The sequence below is a fragment of the Giraffa tippelskirchi genome, chromosome 13 (assembly GCF_054371585.1).
Source record: "Giraffa tippelskirchi isolate mGirTip1 chromosome 13, T2T-mGirTip1v1.2.pri, whole genome shotgun sequence".
Classification (NCBI taxonomy): Eukaryota; Metazoa; Chordata; class Mammalia; order Artiodactyla; family Giraffidae; genus Giraffa; species Giraffa tippelskirchi.
The window spans coordinates 79,511,493-79,537,119 of record NC_137287.1 but is presented as its reverse complement, the minus strand read 5'-3'; the positions used below and the strand labels follow the sequence as shown (position 1 = coordinate 79,537,119).

At 40.8% G+C, this 25,627-nt stretch overlaps 1 protein-coding gene across 3 annotated transcripts in view; it reads right to left on the bottom strand.

The window, feature by feature from the left end:
- RAB18 (RAB18, member RAS oncogene family) overlaps positions 1-13,574 on the bottom strand; it is a 30,645-nt gene extending 17,071 nt beyond the window's left edge. For all 3 annotated transcript variants that reach the window (XM_081560880.1, XM_081560882.1, XM_081560883.1), the window contains exons 1-2: positions 13,445-13,574; positions 8,729-8,784 (exon numbers count right to left, since the gene is read on the bottom strand). In XM_081560880.1, coding sequence (XP_081417006.1) covers positions 8,729-8,784; positions 13,445-13,512 — 124 coding nt within the window. In that variant the 5' untranslated portion in view covers positions 13,513-13,574. The remainder of the gene's footprint in view (positions 1-8,728; positions 8,785-13,444) is intronic.
- Positions 13,575-25,627: the final 12,053 nt, after the last annotated feature.

Sequence of the window (25,627 nt, the reverse complement as noted above, 5' to 3'; positions counted from 1 at the left end):
AATTTACCAAAGGCATATTAACTGCACCATAAAGAAATACCAATGAATGGGAAACCAGAACACAACAATGGAATCATCTGCCATACCCAAAGAAGAAAAAGCAATCAAGAGAAGCTGACTCAGAATAAGCAAAGATGTGAAAACTAGCAAAGAAGAATATTAAAAACAATTATAACTATACACCACATGTTCAGAAAGTTAAGCAGACATGAGCAAGATTAAAAAAATCCAAAACAAACATCTAGAGATGGAAATGACAATGTCTGAGATTAAAAAGAGAATACACAGGATGAGATTAACAGCAGATTAGACAATGCAGAAAAAACCACAATTGAATACATAAGAAAATCCCATAGCTAACATCATACTCATTGCTAAAGAATTGAAAGCTTTTCCTCTCAGATCAGAACAAGATAAGAATGTCTACTCTTACCACTTCTATTCTCAGATTATTGGAAGTCCTAGCCAGAGCAATTAGGCAAAAAAAAAGGAAATAAAAGGTATCCAAATTGGGAAGGAACGAGTAAAATTACCTCTGTTCACAGACCACATGTAGACATTTCTTATATGTAGAAAATCCTAATGACTCTATTCCACACACACATAAAAATACTGTTAGAACTACTAAGTGAATTCAGCAAAGTTACAGGATATAAAACCAACATGCAAAAATCTACTGCATTTCTATATCCTAGTAATAAACAATCCAAAAATAAAATTTTAAAAATCATTTCATTTACAATAACATCAAAAAAATAAAATATTTTAAAAATAGATGATGACTGTACTACCACTCAGGAATAAGTTTAACCAAGGAGCTTAAATATTTATACACTGAAAACTCCAAAACACTGATGAAAGAAGACACAAGTAAGTGGAAAGACATGTTGCGTTCATGAGTTGGAAGGCCTAATATTGTTAGGATAACAATACTACCCAAAGTAATCTACAGATTTAATGCAATCCAATAAAAATTCTAACAGCACTTTTGCAGAATGGAAAAGCTGACATTCAAATTCATACAGAATTACAAGAGGCATTAAATAACAAAACAGTACTGAAAAAAATTGAGGACTCAAACTTTACAACTTCAAAACTGACTCAAAACTACAATAACTAAAACAAACAGTGCCAGCATAAAGGACATTTAAACCAATGGAATAGAGAGGCCAGAAATAAACCATCACATATACAACCAATTGACTGTAAACAAGGAACCCAAGAACATTCAATAGGGAAAGGACAGTCTTTTCTACAAATGGTGCTCAGAAAATTAGATGTTCACAAACAGAAGAATGAAGCTGGACCCTTACCTTACACCACATACGATTAGCACAAAATGTATCAAAGACCTAAATGTAAAACCTAGATCTTAAAAACTCTTAGAATACATGGGAAAAAATTTTTCATGACATGGGTTTTGGTGATGATTTTTTTGGCTATCACACCAGGAACACAGGCAACAAAAGAAAAGTAGATAAACTGGATTTCATCAAAATTTAAAACATATGTGCATCGAAGGACAACATCAAGGGGGTATGAAAAAAAAAATCTCACAAAATGGGAGCGGCCACAACTGGAGAGCCTGTGCTGCAACTAGAGAAGCCAGTGCACAACACTGAGCCTGCGTCCTCCAGAGCCCGTGCTCCACAGCAAGAGAGGCCCACACAACGCAACAAAGACCCAGTGCAGCCAAAAACAAAAAAAAGAGAGAGAGAGAGAAAAATATTTGAAAGCCACTTGTCTGATAAGGGATTAGTATTCTAATATATGAAGAATAACTATAACTCAACAACAGAAAACCTGATTCAAAAATGGGTAAAGGATCTGAACAGACAATCCTTCAAATAATAAACACAAATGGCCAACAAGCACATGAAAAGATGCTCAACATCATTATCCATTAAGGAAATGCAAATTAAAACCACACTGAGACACTATCATAATGGATTAAAAACCATTATTAAAGAAAAACAAAAAATAACAAGCATTGACAAGGACATAATTAGAATGCTTGTGCATTGCTGGTAGGAATGTAAAATGGTTCAGCCACTGTAAAAAATAGTGTGGTGGGTCCTCAGAAAGCTAAAAATAGAATTGCCATATAACATACAATTCTACTCTTAGGTTCAGACCCAAAGAACTGACAAGAGGAACTCAAACAGATACCTGTACAATGTTCACAGCAGTTGTTATTCACAAAAGGCAAAAAGTGGAAGCAATTCAAGTGTCCATGGAGAGATGAAAGGATAAACAAAATGTGGTATGTACATACAATGGAACATTAGTCATAAAATGGAATGAAATTCTGATACACACAGCTATGAAATGGAATGAAATTCTGACATATGCTACAACATGGATGAACCTTAAACACATTATGCTAAGTGAAATAAGCCAATTACAAAAGGACAAAAATTGTATGAGTCTACAAATATTGACAAATATTGTATGAGTCTACAAATATTGTATGAGTCTAATACAAGGTTTCTATAGACTAGGCAAGTTCATAGAGACAGAAGGTAGAAAAGGTTACCAGGGACTGAGGGGAAATGTGGAGTGGGAGTTACTGCTTAACTGGTGGAGCTTCTACTTGAGGTGATGAAAAAGTTCTAGAAGTAGATAGTATTGATGGCTGCAAAACAACATGAACATACTTACTGCCACTGAACCACACTTAAAAATGGGTAAAAAAGTAAATTGAAATGTTATGCATATTTTACCACAATAAAAAGCAGATTAACTAGAGAATCCTAAACTATGAAAGAAATTCAATCTGTGGATAAAACCTTTCCATGAGAAAACTTCAAGCCCTAAATGAATTTCACAAACATTTAAATAATAATCCATTATAAACAAACTCTTCCAGAAAACTGAAGAGGAATGAGTATTTCCTTAGTTAATCTATGAATTCTAAATACCTAATACCAAAACCAGACAAAGACACTACAATTAAAACTCAAGATTAACATCCCTCATGAATATAAAGTCCTAAACAAAATTTTATAATAAGTAATCCAAACATATATAAAAGAACAATACACCACAACAAAGAGATGTTATCTCAGAAATGAAACGTTCATTCAACACTGAAAAAAAAAAAATCAATGTGGACTTTACTATACTAAACCAAAAAAGAAACTTCACATGATCATCTCAACAAATGTGGAAAATACATTTAACAAAATCCAACACCATTCCTAATGAAAAGTGAAAGTGTTAGTCACTCAGTCATGTCCAACTCTTAGCAACCCCACGGACTGAGGCTGCCAGGCTCCTCTGTCCATGGAATTCTCCAGGCCAAGAATACTGGAGTGGCTAGCCATTGCCTTCTCCATGGGATCTTCCTGACCCAGGGATCAAATCTAGGTCTCCTGCATTGCAGGTGGATTCTTTACCATCTGAGCCACCAGAGAAGCCCGTTCCTAATGAAACCTCTTAGCAAACTAGAAATAGAAGGACATTTCCTCGACCTGATAAAGATGCTACCAGAAAACTACTAGATATCATCAGTGAATTTAGTAAAGTTGCAGGATACATACACAGAAATTGCTAGCATTCCTATATATTAACAATGAAAGATAAGAAAGACAGACTGAAGAAACAATCCTGTTTACCATCAAAACAAAAAGAAAATAACCTAGGAATAAACTTCCCCAAGGAGGCAAACAATCTGCGCACAGAAAACTGTAAGAAACTGGATGAAAGAAATCAAAGGTGACACGGGTGCAGAGACATACCATGTTCGTGGACTGGAAGAATCAATGCTGTGAAAATGACTACACCACCCAAAGCAATACACCAAATCCAGAAATATATCAAGCAAAATGAGTAAAGATTTAACTAGGAAAGCAAGGACATTTCAGTATAAAAAGGTCTGTCAACCTTAAGTCAGAGCTGAAAAGCACATGAAAAAAAAAAAAATCATAATCTTTCCTAATAAAGCCTCTAAGTAGACTGGAAAAAAGAAACAATTTATATATGATGAAGACTATTTGACATTACTCTAAATAACAAAATGTCAGAACCATATTTATTGCTTTAATCCATTTAAAATGTTTACCTAAATGAAATTATATGAATAGAACAGTTCTTTTTTTCTTTAGGTTATATCACATTTCCAAGTATTTTAACAAGCTTATGTTATGGCATTAAACAATATGTATTAGCCGCTTTCTATTTCCATTAAGTTATCTTTCTGTTACGTAAGCCCAAACAATAAAGTAACATGTGGATGGAGATCTTATATCTGCCCTTAGAAGCCAAAATGTGAAAGTGAAGTTGCTCAGTCATGTCGGACTCTTTGCGACCCCATGGACTGTAGCCTATCGGGCTCCTTCGTCCATGGGATTTTCCAGGCAAGAATACTGGAGTGGGTCGCCATTTCCTTCTCCAGGAGACAACCCAGGGATTGAACCCGAGTCTCCTGCATCGTAGGCAGTCGCTTTACCAGGAAGCCAAAATGGTTATCTTTAAAAACCTACTAAGGGGGTGAAAAGAATGACTGATCTAAATCAACCAACAACAACCAAAATTCATCTAACTTAAGCTGCAATGCATCAACCCTCACAAAATACTTCAGCATTTGTAACAATTTTAAGTCTTACAAATTAAGAGTTTGTGAACCTGTCTTAAGTACAGAACCAGTTCTAAGTTTTCTCTTTATTTGAAAGGTTTTACTTAAAGCACTTTTTGTATTCAAAGGTTTCTTTAGAAAGGGTAAATTAAAAAAAACACAAACAAAATACATGAAGAAAATTGTGGCTATTTACTCAGACTAGATCTAACATCCATGCTTAAATTCTGTATCTAATGCAGCTGATTAAGTACTTCAGATAAAGACATGATTAAGCATCATCTTATGGCCTGGCCATGGAAAAAAGAAAAATCTAATTTTTTTTTTCCCCCAAAAAACATTCCCACGTAACAAAAGCCTGGTCAAAATATTCCTACAGTTTTGTCTGTGTGTGTGTTTATTTTCATGTCAGAAATGTTACCTTGGATTATATCATTAAATATTGGCTGTTTCATTATGTTTCTTCTTTAAGATGAAAACAGACTATATAACAATCGTCTTTTGTGATTTCCCTATTTTCTCACTTGAACTTAACATTCTTATTCATTTTGGTAAATTCTACCCACTCATCCATTTCTAGCTTATTGTTCTTTATTGTGTTTTCCACAGTCTCTACTGTCCCTTGTGAGCCTTCCAATTTCATCTTCACTTCAGCCATAGTTTTATTTTCTTATCTTATTTTTCTTTCCACTCAGTCAGCTTACAATGTACTTTCTCATGTAGTCACACTGTCTCTTCTCTGACCTCATACCACTGTTTTGTGCTCTCATTGATAAATATTTACATTAAGGGTTGTAAATTCACGGCAAGATGTTGGGTCATTATTTTCATCTTCTTTACAGCAATATTTTTTTCTGACGAGTATTCTTCACCTGTCCTTTGTTTTTCCATTCTTTTTTCCTTTTTCGATTCTTGAATGGCAGTAGTGGCCTTGAGCTGGATACTTTTTGCCAAGTCATCACTGAAAGTGATGACGTTTTCCTGGACAAACTGTCTACAGTAAACTAATGCAGAAGGCCATAGTGGATCAGTTCTGCACCAGCAAAATTGTGTTTTGATTCAGGGTTTTATGTGAGAATCAGTTAGCTATTTACTTCTCAGCATCCAGAGGAGATAGAAGGCCTTGACATTAGTCAAAGGCATTTCCTCCCCTTGTCTGTGATGACTCCCTGTTTGGTTTCACTTCCCAACTCCTCAAAATCAAACCAGAGGCAGGGAAACTTCTGCCATTGGCTTGAGAAGCCATTCTGCTCTTACAAACAAAGGCTAACAGGTTTTGCACCTCAAGGTGGGCCTCTCAACTTCATGAAGCATCTCCTGCTGGTGCCAAGCTCTGCAGCCATGGCATCGTCCACTTTCTCCCACAGGTGGCCTGCCTGGTCTCCACTGCTTCAGGCAGCCATTCCCCTGTTTTGTGGCTTAGTAGACTATGGGGTTTGTATTTTAGTTTTTCCCTCTTTGTTTTTAATAACCAACTGCCAGCAAGCAGAAGAAAATACCAACTTAATAGTACCATCTTCAAACCCAAAATCCAACAATTAACCTTAATAGTATTTTACACATGATAGAAACTTGAATGTCTCACTACATCACTGAAAGATAAAGGTGTGCTTTACTTCCTATTACACTGTGAGGTAAAATACTAACTTTCCATAAAATACTATTTTTCATATAGCCATTAACAACTGAGATAATTTTTATTTCAAAACCTCATGTGTATACTGGTTATAACCTAGGGCAGAAAATTATCTGCTGCCAAAATGTAAAAGATTCTTTTCAAGACCCAGGATTGACTGGGGGAACAAATTATGAATGTTCTCTCAGAATGCTATAATCTTAGTATTTGTTTTTAAAGTAGAACCTTTTTAGTAATAAAGACAACAAGTCATCTGTCAATCTTTAAGACCCCAATGACATTTGGGTTTTAAATGAAGACTATGGGCTTCCCTGGCAGCGGTAAAAAATCCGCCTGCCAATGCAGGAAACAAGCATTCGATTCCTGGATCAGGAAGAATCCCTGGAGAAAGAATGGCAACCCACTTCAGTATTCTTGTCTGGGAAATCCCAAGCAGAGGAGCCTGACAGGCTACCATCCATGGGGTCTCAGAGACAGATACGACTTAGAGCTTAAAGAACAAGTTTATATTATATATAGGATCATTCCCTTAGTATTTAACTCTAGGCACATTTTTTTTCCTTCCAGTTACTATTCTTCTACTCTTTGCTTATCCAACACCAGGTATGTTCCGAGTAAAATCAAGTTTTACTAACAGCTCATTTTTTAAAGAAGCAAATAATATACCAAAACCAAATTAAACAGATTTTAATAGTAGTGTTTTAGTAGTGTTTTAAACGATTCCATTTTCATACATAACAGTACATCTGTCAATGCTAATATGTCATACAAAAGCGAAGTAATGCCTGATATAATTTATTAAATTTAGAGGCACCATGAGATCATACTGATAGAAATGAAGGAGAGCCTTTCCTCTGTCATTGTTGTTTAGTCACTAAGTCCTATCCAGCTCTGTGACCTCAAGGACTGTAGCCCACCAGGCTTCTCTACCCTCCACTATCTCCCGGAGTTTGCTCAGACTCATGTCCAAGGCTCTTCCTTACAGAATTCTAAGTAAGAAATGTAAATGGAAAGATGGAATTTGAAAAACAACAGTTCAACAACCACCGGAGTTTTGGAATGACAGTGGACAGGAAGAGACATGGTGCACTTCATCTAAGTAACTGAGTCCAATCACCACTAACGGCACCAATAGACACCACGCTCTGAGAAGCACTGCTGAGGAATTCCTGCCCAAAATGCACAACCTGAATCTAACCATGAGGACACATGGACAACTGCAATGGAAGGATATTCTACAGAATAACTGGCCTGCACATGCTCTTCAAAAATGCCAAGGCCACAAAGAGACAGAAAAAGAAAGAAGAACTGTTCAGATTAAAAGAGACTAAGGAAAAATGACAACAAAATTCAATGTAGAATCCTGGACTGGACTCTGGACCAGAAACAATTCTTTTCTTTGGTATATAAGATATTAGCGGGACAACCGATAAAAATCTATCTGTATACAGGAGAACCATATCCATGCTCATCAAGGAAATATACATTAAAGTACTTAGAGTTAAAGACACTGAAGATACTGAATGCAATTTTCTCTCAAACAATTCAAAAAAAAGCAAGAATACTGTGTATGTGTATGTGGAGAGAATGCTAAAGCATATGCATATGTGATAAATGTGAACATTTTGGGAATCTGATTAAGACACTTTCCCTAATAGTAATACAAGATCAGGTCTTTACTACATTCTGCTCATCAGATCATGAAATTTTAGAGCTGGAAGAAAAACATATTCTCACCCAAATTACTCGCAACTTGCAGATGAGGACGAGGAAGTTAATGACTTGCTCAAGATGACAACGTTCAAGGCAGAGCCGAGACGCTCATACTGCTCTGACTCAGCTCTTTCTACTACTGCAAGTTGTCTCTTGTACCTTTACATTGTCATCTACTCCCTAGACAGGTGATACCAAATTATCTAGCTCTATCTTCTCAGATAGTCTAATAAGCGGGTGTGGCAAACCACTTTCAGGCAATCTAAACTTCAGTTTTTAAAATGCATTTATGTGCACGGTTTTTAATAACTAATATCAATAAATATGTTGCCAGAAACATGTTGGATACTACATGAAATGCTAAAAATACAAAATCAACACACTCTACTGTGGGTGACACTGCTAGGTCCATTATGACAGACACCAAGTCTGTACTATTGATCACTATAACCCACCTCTTAGGGACAGTGACTGGCATACAATAAACATTCAAATGACTGTATGCTGCTAAATAAAAGACATCCCATAGCACAAGAATGTGTATACAGATAATCATAACATCCTCAGTGTTAACAAAGAAACATAAAACAACAGCAACAGAAGTTATACTTTTGCTTGATGAGATCTAAAAAGACCTCGGAAACTGAATGACTACCAAAGGTAACACTTGAAAGACAAGTTAAGAATTTGACAGACATGGAAGCAGTGGGGTAGTGAGAGGACAGCTAGGGGGAGTTAGATAAAACAGCCTGAAGGCAAGAAAATATTTGGCATTTCTACTAAATGTTTAAATATGGGCTTACCTATTGTTGCTGCAAGTTCTGGATCAAAAGTATCATCTGTGAACCTCAAGAGCAGGCTAAAAGAGATGTCAAAAAGACAGATTAGTAATTCAACTTTTCTTTCTAAACATTTGATAAATATTCCTGATTGCTGTATTTTGTCACAAGTTAGACACAACTTAAAAGAGCTAATGTAGTCAGTCACCTTCCAGAAATATGGCCTCACTGCAGGTATATTCAGAGGAATTAAGTTATTGGAAAGGAAATTAAAGAATCCCCAAAGCAAAGTAGTTTACTAGAAAACTTACTTCCCATACTCCATTTCCTAAGTGTGAAAAGAGGTTTTTTTTTTTTTTTATATATAACTGTACTAGTATGCCCTTCTGAGAAAACGGTATTAGCAAACATGTAACGCTTTAACTGACATGGACAAAAGAGGAAGAGGAGGTCTCTTGGAATGCAACAAATTAAATTTTTAAGAAATCTAATGCAGTCATCCACTCTGAATTCAGGTAAAAACAGAAAGGTGTGAAGTGGAGCATTTTGAAACAAGTAGTCTGACTATTACCAAAGTGGGAAGAAGAGATACAATAAAAAGTAAGGGCTGAAGGTCACACGCTGGCCAGAGTAGGTATCCTCTGGCAATGCTGGGTAAGGTGCATGAAATCAAGTTGGCAACATTCAGCTACCAAAGGCTGCCAAAGAAAGGAAAGGCAGGTACTGCTCTATATTTTGAAAAGTTAATGCCAGTAAAAAAAAAAAAAAAAAACTGAGAAAATCAACAGAAAACAACTGCCATGATTATAGTAAGGGATAATGAAGGACTACACCTAGGAAATGGTAAAGGAAGGAAGGAATGCAGGAAGTGAAAGGAAAAGATAATCACAAAAGTATTCCCAGATTTTATCTTCCAGAATTATTTTATTTAATATAAGGCAGAAATGTCAGTTATTAGAAGTTCTTCAAAAATAAAACCTGACTTTTTGTTAAAGCCCTTTAGATTTATAAAATTAATAAATCTCCCCTCACATTATCCCTAAGTAGGATGAGACCATTCTATTGACTTACTTGCATTAATAAAATCAAGACAATAACTATCTCATGTCTGAATTGTAGGGGACCAAAAATGTATGACAATTTCTATAGACTGCAATTATTGCTACTAAAGATATTTTTTGTCCACAGGGTATACTGCAAAACATAATGACCTCTTGGTACTTTCCAAACCCAGTGTCATTTGAAGGACTAACTCTCTCTTTCCCAGTTTTGCTTTCTGGTGGTCACAAAACCAGCAGGACAAAAGCAAAGTAAAACAAAAGAATCAAATTGGAGATTTTTCTACTTAACACTGAACTATAACTAATTTTATTTAATTCCAACATGAATTAGGTGACAGCACTAATAAGAATCTTAAAAGACTATCCATAAAAACTTTCTTCTCTCCAAATCATTAAACTTCAAATTAGGGAAGCCAAAAAATTTCAGTTACTCATAATTTAAGAATAGAAAAGTTGTATATTTATACTCATGTCACCAAAGAAAATATTACAAAAATGAAGACCCTTACTGAGCACTAGTAGTAATGATACCATAATAATAACGTAAATGATAATAAGAACAGTATTGAACTTGAACAACGAGCCAGATACTGAGCCAGGGTTTTTTTTAATATAATTACTAACCCTTAAAACATCACTTGTCATTAACGGTATTTTGTCAGGAAAGGCAAGGATGTAAAACAACAACTTTTAATACAGGCTCTGAGGATAAGGGAGCAGATCTTAGCCATGGGTACACTGTCAGATGAAAATGTATTCTAAATTCTACGTGTGCATTTTTCTAGGTAGGGAGTCTATTTCTCTATTAGATTTTGAAAGGAATCCACAACCCGAAAATGATTAAGCAACACTGTTCTAAAGGATGTATGGTTAAGCCTTCATTTTCAACGTTTAAGGAGCAAAATACTGAGCTGTAGATGGAAGGAGTAACTCCTGCCATTCCACTTGAAGGAGACCAAATCTATAATTAATCAGTGTGATGACAACTGAGGTGCATTTCTCAGTTTACAAATGAAACTGGTCAAAAAGGACAGGGACATAAGAGGCACAGAAGGGACAGCAAATTAAATAATAGCAGGTCTCTATAATCCCTTCCAGTTCTGGAACACCTTGCTACTTCTTTACTTCACCATGGCTAGCCACGGTTTCAAAGAATATTACACATTTAACACGAGATAGGTTTGAGAGATTTCTACTCCAACCTCACTTTTCAAACAAAGAGATGAAGGCCTAGAGTGTCTGAGCATCACACACAAGGTCACACAAGTGGCAGCACCAGTTTCATCATTCTGATCTCCTGGATGCTCTCACACATTTATTAACTCCAAGTATAAAATAAACTGGAAAAATAACCCACTAGTTTGAATGTGTTAAGATATCCTTTGTTGTGCAATGATTTCTCAACAACACACATGATACCTCACTTTCATTAACTCTAGATTTACAGAGAAATAGAAACTATTGGTTAGAACAATTCTGTAAGATTATATCGACGTCAAATGTTTTCGTACCAACTCACCTTAAAACACATGCTGCATGCTAAATCGCTTCAGTCATGTCCAACTCTTTGCGACCCTATGGACTGTAGCCCACCAGGCTCCTCTGTCCATGGAATTCTTCAGGCAAGAATACTGGAATCCCAGGTCTCTTATGTCTCCTGCTTTGGCAGGCAGGTTTCTTTACCGCTAGCACTATCTGGGAAGCCCCTTAAAAAGCATAGGCTTCTAAAGAGTCATTTATTCTTGTTTTATCTAGAAAGATAAGTGTTCCAAGTTTTTCCCCAGAGCATATCATGTCCACCAGTAATGTATATCCAGCTGGAAAGATAAGGTAACTTTCTCCCTAAATGCAATCCTTTCTTGAAAGAGGTAAAGGTGTTAAAATTTTGCAGTGAGCTTTTGAGGTGAGAAAAAGTTTGGAGCAGATAAGCTCCAAATAAACATGTTTGCCAGGAGGGAACCAAGGAAACCAATAAATCCACTTCACAGATTTTACCCCAGAGAAAGAATATCAACTTTCACTGTGACTTAGCAACTACAGAACAATAACAACAATAGGAGTGTTTACTTTGGGTTTCCCTGGTGGCTCAGATGGTAAAGAATCCGCCTGCAATGAAGGAGACATGGGTTCAATCCCTGGGTTGGGAAGATCACCTGGAGAAGGGAACAGCTACCCACTCCAGTCTTCTGGCCTGGAGAATGCCATGGACTGTACAGTCCATGGGGTTGCAAAGAGTGGGGCAGGACAAAGCGAGCTTCACTCAATCATCCATCCAATACATTCAGAATAGGCACCAACCAACCATGTTTTGGGCTGAACCACACAAAACAACATTCAACCAGTCTTGACTTCAAAATCAGCAATTTCATATGCCTTAATCTAAACGAAAGTGACATCTCAAGAAGAAAAAAAGGTCACATGGCCAGGGAATTCTTAAGACAATGTTCACATATTACTTAACTTTTTAACCCTCACATATACTAGATGGTGATAATGAAAGTGATATTATTCAGCCCTTTAAATAACACATACACACACACAATCATACTATTTTTTTAGCCGCAGTGTTTCATTTCTCTATTCCTTGTTATGTACAAATTCCTCACTCCAATACACAAAGTACATCAAAAGAGGGAAACTATGAAAATATACTGTCACGATTTAAAAGTACATAAAGCTGCAGAACACATTACAGAATAAGATTTCAAATGCTTAAATATCTTTAAACAAATAAGATCTCACGAAGTAATTTGAAAGATAAGCTTATAAGGAGGCATAGCTAAAACATGAAATTGTTTACAGCTCCTGGAATTTGGATCTTATTTAAAGATCAAAGCACCCTGGGACACACCCTACTCATAATCGGATGACAAGGATAACTTCACCTGGAGAACTTTGCTCTAAGACCTGGATGAAATCACAGCTCTTTCCCAACACCCAGCAGACTCCATGTCTTCCCTAATACTCAACTTTAATTACTGTCAACATCATTTCCCCCCGCAAATAGCGTTAAGAAAGAAAAGACACATAATAACTTGTTTGGTTACCTCTATATGACGTGGCAGAGCAAGAAACAATTACACTGGATTCTCAAAAGTGGTCCATAGCTTAAGCTCCTGCATCTTAGATCAAAGTGAATTATTTAAGCAGTCAGAAGACTGATGAGTTCTTTCACAGCTGACTCATTAAAAAAAAAAAAAAGTATAATTGGCTACGGGGTGCACCGAAATAGGCCAGGAATGTGACCTATGGCGTCACGAAACTTCCTGTGCAGAACTTCACGTATTTAGAGAAAGCCCGACAGAAATCCCACGATGGTCAAGTCACAAGCTCTCCGCTCGAGGGGTGACAGGCAGTCCGATCCCCGGGGCCGGGAGGCCTCTTCCCTCCGCCGGACTCGGGCCCCGACCCGCCCGCCACGCCCTAGGCGCCTCTGCGGCGGCGACCCGGCCGGCCCAGCGGCGCCCTCGGAATCGCTCTTCTCCCGGTGCGACAGTGGGGGACGCGATCCAGGGAACCAGGCCGGGAAGAGGCCGCGGCGCCGCGAGCCGAGTTCGCCCCGGCCGGGCCTGGCCCGGCCCGCCGCCGTTTACCGTTCCCGCCACGGCCCCAGGAAACAAGCCGCCACCGAGGAGGAAAGAGCCCGCCACCGCCGTCACGGCCCGCCGACCCGTCTCACCTGGACTTGCCCACGCCGCTCTCGCCGATGATGAGGATCTTCAGGGTGGTCAGCACGTCCTCGTCCATCCTGAACCTGCTCCGCTCCGCGAGCAGCTGGCCGCCCCTTCCGCCTCTCAGCCCTTCCCCCCGGGGCGAGCTGCCGCGCATGCGCCCCGCCCCGCCGGGGGCCACCTTCCTTTCACACCGGGTGTTTAGCTTTTGCAGGGGCCCGGGACGCCCCAGTTCCGCCTGGAGGTAGAGCTCTGCGTCTGCGTAAATCTTGGAGGCCCGGGTGTCCTTCCGGGGAGGGACTGTCTTCCCTTGCGCAAGCGCAGAGGAAGAGAGCCGCGATCCGGTTTCACCCAGTTGTCGGAGTATTTCTCCTGCCTCACGTTAACGTAACCGTCCTTTCATAGTGCTTGGAAGAGGTGTGAGTCAGGGGCGTATAGTGCTCTTTTATTTCAGTAGCCGCTCAGAACAGCTGCACTGCAGTGGGAAGTCTTGTGCGGGAAGGCATGATTATTTTAATTTTAGTTCCCAACCACCGTGTGTACTGTGTGCTTAGTCGCTCAGTCGTGTCCGACTCTTTGCGACCCCATGGACTGTAGCCCGCCAGGCTCCACTGTCCGTGGGGACTCTCCAGGCAAGAATACTGGAGTGGGATGCCATGCCCTCCTCCAGGGGATCTTCGCCACCCAGGGATCGAACCCAGGTCTCCCACATTGCAGGCGGATTTTTTTTTTTTTTTTTTTTTTTTTTTTACCGTTTAAACAATCAGGGAAGCCCAAGAATGCTGGAGTGGGTAGCCTATCCGTTCTCCAGAGGATTCTTCCTACCCAGGAATCTAACCGGGGTCTCCTGCATTGCAGGCAGAGTCTTCACTGCCTGAGCCACCAAGGAAGCTCATAGTTATAGGGAACATTTTTAAGACTTGAAGTTTGGGATGACATATGAGCAAGCCTAGTTTGGAGGAAGGGATTGTAATTATGAAACGACTTAGAAGTATGACGGGAGGGCGCCCTAAATCTGTGCTGTCTGTAAACATTCCCACAGCAGCAGCAGGTTCAGAAGGGACCAGGTCAGCAAGGGGAAAAAAATCAAATTTGGACCACTGCCCCTTCTGCCTCTTTTTCTGTTCCTCTCAGCATCAGGGAAGAGAAGACTTAGAAATGCTGCTTGCAGAATTCACATGCTCTGAACAGGTGGCAACATGAGCACTGTGAGTCACAGCTTGTCCAGCGCTGCTCCTACCCAAGTGTGAGAGACCTTTATGGCTACTAGCAGTTCAGGTGCTACTGGTGAGAAAGAGACCTACAGCATTCCTCCCCTCCCCTCCCCCTAAGCTCCGTTGGCCCCTGGCTAAGCAGAGGTTCCAGAACAACACCCTACCTTCCGGGTATCTCCTACCTCCATTGTTGTGCACAGGAACTTTGGTTTGCAGTGAAGGAGGAGATTGTGCCTTTGTTAGTTGTATTGATAAGGTCCTGGGGACTTGGGGGCTTCCCTGGTGGCTCAGTTGTGAAAGAATCTGCCTGCACTGCAGAAGACTTGGGTTTGATCCCTGAGTTGGGAAGAACCCATGGAGAAGGGAAGAGCAACCCACTCCAGTATTCTGGCCTGGAGAATTCCATGGACAGAGGATCCTGACGCCCTGCAGTCCATGGGGTCGCAAAGAGTTGGACATGACTGATCAACTAACACTTGGGGACTTAGGAGAGGTGGGTGAGAGGGAGAGTCTGAGGAGCGGGTAGCTGGCCTGCCCCTTTGGCCCCTTGGGTGGGATTTCAGCCCTTAGGATGAGAGAGGTCAGAATCAAGAGCTGGACGAGCCAGAAGAGGCTTTGTTGTTTGATGGAAACAGTGCTGTTTCAAGGCCCACAGGACAGTATAGCTGAGACTGGGAAGATGGTCTTGTGTTTTAATTCTACATTTGACCCTTGTTCTTGTTCAGTCAGTCATGTCTGACTCTTTGCAACCCTGTGGATTGAAACACGCCAGGCTTCCCTATCCTTCATCATCTCCCAGAGTTTGCTCAAACTCATGTCCATAGAATAGTCGATGATGCCATCCAACCATCTCATCTTCATTTGACCCTATATCTGTTACAACACACACAATATCACTTCCTACCCAGGAATTCACTCTTCAACATTCTTCAAGTGTGCTCATGCGCACTCTTGGACTTCACCCGTGTTACCACCATACCCCACCACTCAGAAGCAGCTGGGCTGATAAGACTGGAAGGGCCTAATGTAGGCTCCATTGTAGTGCCAGCAGGGTGATGATATCCTGTGAGGTTGGGATGCTGTCCTACAGAATGCAGCCTACCAATGATGCTTCTGCTTTCCTAACAGACTCATAGTCCACAGGGAGCATCTAACTTCCCAGGTCTGGGTTACCTGTTCCTCCTATGTGGCTCCCACCATGGCCCCTGCTCTCTCTGGGCTCTGGTAGCACTATTTCCTGCCTCTTCCCCTTCAGGTCTAGAGTGGGAGAAGACTTCCTACTCTGTTCATCTCTGAGTTTCTCCTTTGCTGGTTGCCCTCCCTTGACCGCAATGCTGTAAATAGCCCCCTTAATGATAATGTCTTGAGACATCTGAACTGGATCGTTTCTTGCTGGGACCCTGACTGATACAGCCAGTCTCTTTACATCTTCACTGTGAACTGAACACCTAATATTAGTCCCACTTCACAGTTAAAGAGACAGAGCCTCACAGGGTTGAAGTGGTTTCCCCTGGGTCAGGAGACTGGGGGCTGAGAACAGAATGCAGCTGTCCTAATAGGCTCCATTCCTGCTATTAGCATCATCGCCATGCATACTTTAGCTGAACTGGAAGAGTTTATTTCACCCATGCTGGGTGATAGGAAGGGGAGTCCTAACTCCTCTGGTTATTTTCTAGTTTCATCTTTTAACCACCAACAAGCCAGAAAGGAAGAGAATTTGACTTTGGAGAACACTGATTCACTGGATATGAGTTCTGGGCTATGCAGATACTTCCATTATGTTCATTTTTACCACTGACTAGAGCTTCTTAGATATTTCATTTTGATAATATTTTCAGTTCAAAATGCTGTGTGAGCTGTCTGATATTTGAACATGGGGCAGAATAGACGGACCATGATTCAAGGCAGGCAGTAGATTTTCTTGAAGTCATACTAAATGAATAGTTAAAATTCAGACTGAATAATAAGATGACGATCGTGGTGCCCATGGCTAACAACTCAGATTACGAAAAGCCAGCTAAAGATAAGCTAGCAAAGTATTTCAACTTTAGAGAATATAGTATTAGAGGTGAGTTTGTTTTTTTAGAGTAAACTTAATTGTGACTTTTTAATCAATGTAATATGAGAATCTAAAATAGAGATAAACCTGGTATGGATATACCTGGAAGCAAAATTACAGAGTGGCCAAATTCTTGTCCTGTGAAGATAGTTGAATTCTAGTCCTGGCTTTGCTACATATTGACTCTGTAACTACTGACAAGTCACTTAGTCTTTCTGACATGTTTCCTCACGTAAGAGTGAAGACTTGGGAAGGTAACATAATAAATACATGCTTGGTCTCCACCTACAGTTCCTGACACAGAGCTCTTAAATCGCTTGTAACTTCCTGAGTGGTGAGACCAATACGAGCCTCTTACAGAGAGTCACCCAACCCTGTGGGATTTCCTAGGCAATAGGCACATCTTTTGTTCTAATGAGGCAATACTCTGTGGGCTCCTGGATAGCTTCAGGTTGGGACTGGTCACTAGAAAGAGTATTTATAGTTTCCAATTAAGAGATTCTCAATATCAAGCCAAGAAGTTAATCAATAAAAGGACAGTGCACATAAGCGCTGTATTAGAAGAGAAGGGTCACAGCACAGCCAAAGAAATAAAAGAGAAAGTGAAGGACAAAGGCATTGACAGGCCACATGAATGGATGGGAGGGAGCAGGACACTGAAATGGTGACAACCAGAGTAGATGAGAGAACTGGTGTAGGTGAGGAAAAGGGACAGGTTAAGGAGGAATCTTAACCAACACTAAGGGATTGTTTCCGGGGTCTTAAAATGGCTTACTGCCACAAGACTGTGCTTTTCAGTCCTTAAGCCTAGCCTCAAAAGAACAAGTAGCTTACAGAAACTCTCTTAGGTCCCTTCCAACTCAGCATTTTATTAATCTTGGTAACTGAGTTGAAGAGCAAAACATAACAAGCACCTACTCCTTGAAGAATCCATTGATCATGTTAGGAATGTGTAAGCTGGAATACAGGCTAAAGTGAAAGAAAGTGAAAGTTGCTCAGTTGTGTCCAACTTTTATAGTCCATGGAATTCTCCAGGCCAGAATACTGGAGTGGGTAGCCTTTCCCTTCTCCAGGGGATCTTCCCAACCCAGGAATTGAACCAGGGTCTCCTGCATTGCCAGTGGATTCTTTATGAACTGAGCTATCAGGGAAGCCCATAGGGAGTACAGGCTAAGCTGCTGTAATAAAGAGATCTCAGAATACAGTAGTTCAAATAAGAAAGATGTTCATTTCTTTCCTACTTAATAGTTCAAAGAGACCCGAGTAATAGGGGTGTAGGGGTGGGGGCAGATGGCTGTATTCCAGATAGTGAGTCAGACCCAAGCTGTAGGGTTGATTGATCAATCCCAAGTTATGGTTTCCAATTCTGGATCCATTTCTGTTGCTATTGCTTCCCATCCAGGGAGAAGGGGAAGAAATGAAGTCCAGAGAAGGAACTTACCTTTAACTCAGTAATGCCAGAGTTGACATATTTACTTCATAGCTCTTTGACCTGAGGTCTTCCCCAAGCCATATGCTGTGTGTATCGCGTGCTCAGTTGTGTCCGACTCTGCAACCCTACGAACTGTAGCTCGCCAGGCTCCTCCTCTGTCCGTGGGATTCTCTAGGCATGAATACTGGAGCGGGTTGCCATTTCCTACTCCACGGGATCTTTCCGACCCAGGGATCAAACCTGGGTCTCTTGCATCTCCTGCACCAACAGGTGGATTCTTTACCACTGTACCACCTGGGAACTGTTTACTTTTCAGAGTCCTCAAATAGCTGCTCCAAATATACATTCCAGGTTTTATAAGTTCATTCAGTGGGAGATAAATGGTAGAATATACTTATTCCCTCTTACCTGAAACTGGATCCCTTGACTTTTGGAGTTTGGAATTTCTGGCTCTCTATTCTATTCACAGGGCTAGCACTATTGAGTCAGAGGAGGGCCACCCCTGTCAAAAGCTCAAACTTCAACAGAATGTCTTTCCTGAATCTATTTAAAACATATTGATTGAGTTTATAATTTGCAGTTCACTTCTTTGGTACACATGGAGGATACTGTCCAAACTCATCTCACGAGAATAAAACTTCTCAGTCCAGTTATATTGTCAAAGAAGCATCCATTTAGGAGTAGGCTGCCAGCCCAGCACCACATCAAAACCTCTTGCCCTTTACTGTCACTTGAGTGTGCTTATGTTAGGTGTGTCTACGGTTCCAGTACACCAGAGTCATTGACACACGCAGAACGTGGCAGGACTAGGCCCTAACCTGACTCTCTTTGACCCGGAGGTCCTGAGGGCTCAGGCCTTCCCTACTGTCAATGCTAGGATGTTAGTGTCTTCTGGCTATCTAGCCAGCTGGCTGGACCTGCTTCCTGCTTCATCCCTGCCAGCCCCATTTCCAGGGGACTGAGTCTTGTTGTTCTTTCTCTCTAGTTCTGAGATAGTTCTGAGAACAACCTGGCTCTGTATCTGTACTCCCACTGTCCTCATGCCAAAGCAAGCTTGTATCCTTGTCCTTTAGATCAGGTTCTCCTTGTTGATAAACTGGACTGAATATGTTCCCTTTTGTTAGTTTTGGTTTTTTATTGCTATAAAAATTCTCCCACCTTCTATTTATGATACTTTTTATATACGCTTTGTGTCTTAATGCACTGACTAGCATTTCAGAAAAAAAATTAAATAGTAATGATAATAATGTGGGTCACTTTTTCTAGTTCCTAATTTTGATAGGGGGCTTTCCTGGTGGCTCAGTGGTAAAGAATCCCCCTGCCAGTGCAGAAGACTCAGGTTCGATCCCTGTGTTGGAAAGATCCCCCAGAGAAGGAATTGGCAACGCACTCCAGTATTCTCGCTTGAGAAATCCCATGGACAGAGGAGCGTGGCAGCCTACAGAAGTGGCTACAGGTGGCTCATGTTGCCACCTGTTCAGAGCATGTGAATTCTGCAAGCAGCATGTCTAAGTCTTCTCTTCCCTGATGCTGACAGTCCATGGGGTCACAAACAGTTGGACACAACTTTGCAACTAAACAACAATTTTAATAGGACTGTCTATAGAGTTTTACCTACTGTTTGTTATTCGTCATAGCTTATCAATGCAATGTAATAATGGATTTTGTTGTATTATTCTATGCCATGGTAAACGTTGACTGATTTTGGTAAATTATTCCTCTATATATTTCTGTTCAATTATATTTTCTGGCACTTCATCTGCAAGTTTGCACATATAAATATATCCCTAAGTGAGACTGATTTATCTTTTCCTGTAAGTCACTTTCACTTAGAGATGAAGGAGCACGACACATTGTCCTAAGATAATCATAGATATATTAATAGCACACATACAGGCAATTCTTTGCAGCAGGGTTTATCGGGGTAGACATATGCTGTTTCTTGCTACCCCTAAACTATTTCCCCTTCTTCTTGTTGGCACTCTCCTAATTTCCTCCAGAAAGTTGTTGTTTAGTTGCTAAGTCATGTCTGACTCTTTTGCAAGCCCATGGACCATAACCTGCCAGGCTCCTCTGTCCATGGGATTTCCCAGACCAAGAATACTGGAGTGAGTTTCCATTTCCTTCTCCAGGAGATCTTTACAATCCAGGGATTAAACCTGCGTCTCCTGAATTGGCAGGTGGATTCTTTACCACTGAGCCACCAGGGAAGCCCAAACTCTAATGAAGTGCCTCCCTTAATATCATTTGGGAAAAGCTGATCTCCATATCACCAGTTCTAGGAGGAGGCACACAACCAAAGCTGAGCTAATCAGCTCACTTCCCTAGTCAAAGTGAGTTAGTTCATGGCTGGACACAATTCAATGGGATGAAATTCTAGGACTCTTACTGAAATTTTCAGAAGAGAGAAATCTATTTTACAAGAGATGCTGAAAGGTTAGTACATAGGGGTGCTGCTACTGGGAGCTTGAATAAGGAATTTGAACAAAAAATAGAACCCAGAAGAAGAAAGCAGAACCAAGATATGGAAACAAAAAGCTCCTCATCAAGCTGATTGAGCCAGTTACTCACAGGTCTTTCTGTTAGCAAGCCAGTGAAAGTCGTTCAGTGGTGTCTGTGTCCGACCCTTTGCGACCCCATGGACTATACAGTCTGTGGGATTCTCCAGACCAGAATACTGGAGTGGGTAACCTTTCCCTTCTCCAGGGGATCTTCCCAACCCAGGGATCCAACCCAGGTCTCCCGCATTGCAGGTGGACTCTTTACCAGTTGAGCCACCAGGGAAGCCCAAGAATACTGGAGTGGGAAGCCTATATCTTCTCCAGTGGATCTTCCCAACCCAGGAATCGACCCAGGGTCCCCTGCATTGCAGGCGGATTCTTTACCAACTGAGCTGTCAGGGAAGCCATGTAAGTCAGTAGTTCCTCCTTTTAAAGAAAATCATGAAATACTTTAAACATATAGATATGAGTAGAGAATTGTATAATGAAAGCCAGCTTAATCAAATCTATTAAGCATCCATACTTTAGATGTCTTAAAAATAAAAGATTAAAGACAGATTTGAGACACTCTGATCCCACCTCTTAGCCCAGAGACAGTTTCTGTCATAAATTCAGGCTTCATCATGCCCGTACATGACATTGTATTTTTTACTACCTATCTATCCTTAAGCTTCTTTTTTTTAATGTATTTTTTAACTTTATAATTTTATCAAGTTGTATAGACAGTTCTTCATCTTGACTCTGTCAAGTTATATTTATGTTCAGTTATGTTCAGTGTTATGTTTTGGAGATTTAACTATGAGGTGAGATGAGCTGTAGTTCACTTCAAATACTGTAGTCATCGTTCTCTCTCTGGTGTTTCTGGTATTTTGCTAATGTGTCTTTTTTCTCTCAAGAAAGGGTGAGTTTGAGTTTCCCTTACTTGTCAACCAGAAAGTCCTTGATTGACCCATTCAGGAAACAATGGGTCTCTGAAGGCAATTTTACTGTCAACAAGTATCAGTCACTCACCAGCTTCATTTTGGTAGCTTCTGAGCGGCCAATGGTGATGGGAGGGGAAGAGTGAAGTGAGGAGACTGGGTTTGCTGAAGGTGGCTGACCGGAAAGAGCGCATCCCGGAAGTTCAGCTCAGCGAGTCCAGAGAGAGGTGTGAGCACTGACAGGGTCATGGAGGACATTGCTCACAGAAAACAATCAGTCCTTGTTTTGTTTGATGTCATCATGTGCCTGCTTTCTCTGGAGGCTTTCTCTACCATAGGACATGTTGGGTTCAGAAGATGTTCTTGGAACTGTATCCTGCCTCCACCACTTGAGTGATGCAATAACTGAAGGATGGGCAATGACAGGAAAGCATCTCAGATGTGATTTGTCACCTGGCCTGGGGCTCATATACAGATAAGAACTTAGCCCCAAATGTCTCTGACCCCTGTTACATCTTTCTTCACAAGTTTCAAAGAAAAGAATTGGAAATCCCACCTTTTCTTTCTGTCCTCGTCTCTACATGCTGCTTTTCTTTCCTCCCTCATTTCAGTTGCTCTTCATGTTCCTTTTAACCTAATATTTTCCTCTGTTGAAGGCTAGGAGAATACATTGAGTGATCTGCTCAGAATGATCAAAGAGATGTTTTTGCTGGAAGTAAATGTATACCACTTGATAAATTTACCTTTAAACCCCAGCGTTGAAACTAGGCCCAAGGCAAGCAGTTTTAAGTTCATCCTTCCATAGTAAAACCCCGAGGGAGTCACTAACATGGGGGGCAGTCCTACCTGATGGAACTTGCTGAAATACTATTACTAGTATATTGTTAACATGGCTCTGTTTAGGCAGACCTTAGTTGTGAACTGAATGGGACCAGACAGAGGCACATGTTGGGGCTACAGAAGACCAAGCTCCCCCAGGCAGTGGATCCTGCTAAGTAAACCTTCGTCATGGGGATCCCAGGTGGCCTGACCATTCCTATCCAATGCTCAATGGAAGAAAATTGGGAGATAATGGAGGTATTTTGCCAATTTCTGATAATTTAAGTATTAAACTCTGGCTTTCAAAAAAAAAAATGCCCTACCCTATGTTTGAAAGGTGGCTAAGGAATCAAGTTTAGTCTGCATGTTTGGTCACCTTTAGAACATTAGTGTAGTTTCTGAGATGCCTTAAACTAAATGGAAGGCAGCTCCAACTTCTCCAGTAGAGAAGCTGCAATGCTTTTCAACCCTCCAGAAACCTGGAACTTTTAAACTATCAATGCTGGACCCTATTCCTCAAGAGATGCTGATGTCATTGGTTTGGGGTGGCCATGATTTTTGTTTGTTTTGGGGGTTGGGAAAAGTGAAAGTTGCTCAGTCATGTCTGATTCTTTGTGACCCCATGGACTATACAGTCCATGGAATTCTCCAGGCCAGAATACTGGAATGGGTAGCCTTTCCCTTCTCCAGGGGATCTTCCCAACCCAGGGATCGAACCCAGGTCTCCTGCATTGCAAGCAGATTCTTTACCAGCTAGGCCACAAACGAAGCTGGGGGAGGGTGGTAATTCTTTGGATAATTCTCATAGGCTTCCAGAGATGAGATTCACCCGAGGGAGAGAATTTCACAAGTTCAGGGTCTCATGTGCATTGAGACACTGTAAAGTGGTGGTGTTGGTGATTCTGGGAGCAATAGTTTCACATGGAATTAGTGTGAGCTCTGCTGGAAGAGCTGTAATCACTTATCAGAAGAGATAACACTCACAGAACTCAAAGACATTGGGGAGTTCTTGGGTGACTAGGAGAGAACCCCACCAAGGGAAGACTGAGGCTCTTGGAGACACCAGGAAGAGGACCTAGGAGGTCTTTCTGTCCTCTTGAACCCCTAAACCACAGTATTAACACAGTCACTACATGCTCAGTGACTTGTGTACAAATAATGTGAACCATTCTGCTTCATATGGTGAACTTCTGATCAAATACAACACAGCAATAAAACCAAGTTACTCACTGCAGTGCTCTTGGTTAGACAGCACATGCTGGCATACACAAACCCTGTCATTTAGAAAAATTGGTAGAGGGAACAAAGAGGTTTCTGGAAAGCTTGTGATGTTCTGTTTCTTGTTCTAGATGTTGATTACACAAGTGTGTTCAGCTTATAAAAATTAATTGGGATGTATATGTATAAAGTGGGCACTGTTTTCAGTTTGTATTTTATACTTCAAAACGAAGTATTTAAAAAAAAATTAAAACCAACTAACCACTGCTTCCTTTCATTATGTGCATGGGGGTGGCTAGATAATTCTTATTGATGGGAAAACAAATGTCTGTGTTGAACTCTTTCACTCACAGAGCTTGGGAGGAGGAAAATGGGGGTGGTTTGGGGACACAGGATGCATGGACAGTTCAAGGACTGCCAGTCCTTCAAAGATGCACAGGGTAAGCTCCTGAGGAGACGGGTTTCCATTTGGCAGAGTGACAGATGCATCTTTGAATATGCAGAAAAGTGAAAGTATTAGTCACTCAATCGTGTACAACTCTTTGCGAGCCCTATGGACTATAGCCCGCCAGTCTTCTCTGTCCATGGGACTCTCCAGGCAAGAACACTGGGGGGTAGGTAGCCACTCCCTTCTCCAGGGGATCTTCCCGACCCAGAGATCGAACCTGGATATCCTGCACTGCAGGCAGATTCTTTACCATCTGAGCCACCAGGAAGGTGGACCCCAACCTGAGGAGGGAGTGGAAAGCTAATTGCTCTGCAAATGAAGGAAATCTAATCTAGGACAGAGCCAAAGGTGAAAGGATCTGGAGAATTGGAGAATAAGAGGGGATACCCAAGGGACAGAACTGATTAACCTGTGTGATGGCAGATTGAAGCCTGGGGAAAGGATGACCAGGAAGAATGGGATGAACTCTGAGATGCAGCAGCCAAAGGAATTTTAAGAAAAGAGGCATCTAGTATTTAATGCTCAATTGTTCATGTGGCTGCAATGAAAACCCCTTCCATTGTTGCAAATCCCCAGTAAAGGTTGCTACCCTAGTTACACTTGCCCTCTAGTGTTACAAACTAGCCAGATGGAAGCATAATGTAACTCACTGATCCAGGGGGAGTGTGGGATGATTTGGTTAACTGGCTTGTTGCAGGACACTGAACTGAATTTTCTTTTAATGATGCTGCATGCCTGCAACTTGGTGATTTGAGGCCAGACTCTTACACTGTAAAAGTGTGACACCACCATAAAAAAATGAAGTGGGCCCTTAAGGTGACAGTTAATTCTAACACGTGGATTATAACTGCTATTTTCACCCTCAGGTATAAGAGGTCAGTGCCTCACTGGCAGCTGTTATGTGGGATAAGTAGAAGTTGAAATCAAGATGCTAAGTTAGAGTTTTGGGGAAAGATTAACATCTGTAAGCTTGATTCCTCATCTACAAATGTAGGGAAATAACTCTCCTGTAGAAATTATCCAAGATCTAAGTAGAAGAATATATTTGAAGTAAGTCCTTTAGCAAATGGCACATAGTAAATACCCAATAAACATTACCTCCTTTCCTTCTTTCACCTCATAATATTGTATGTAGAAGTATTTTTTACAAGTATTTGGTAACTTGTAAAGTCCTAAAGGTGGCTCAGACAGTAAAGAATCTGCCTGCCTTGCAAAAGACCTGGGTTTGATCCCTGGGTCGGGAAGATCCCCTGAAGGAGGAAATGGCTACCCATTCCAGTATTCTTGCCTGGAGAATTTCATGGACAGAGGAGCCTGGTGGGCTTCAGTCCATGGGGTTACAAAGAGTCAGACACGACTGAGCGATTACAGAGAGAGAAAGTCATAAACATTGTTGGTTAAATTAGTGAGAACTAACATTTGCTGATTATTTGTAAAGTATATTACTTTAAGAGAGAAAACTTCTAGAAGTAGAAACAGTATTTTTATGCAGTAAGTGAAATGAATGGTTTTAGTCCAGTGGTTTTCTACCAGAATTGATTTTGCTTCCTAGTGGACTTTTCAATGCCTGGAGGCATTTC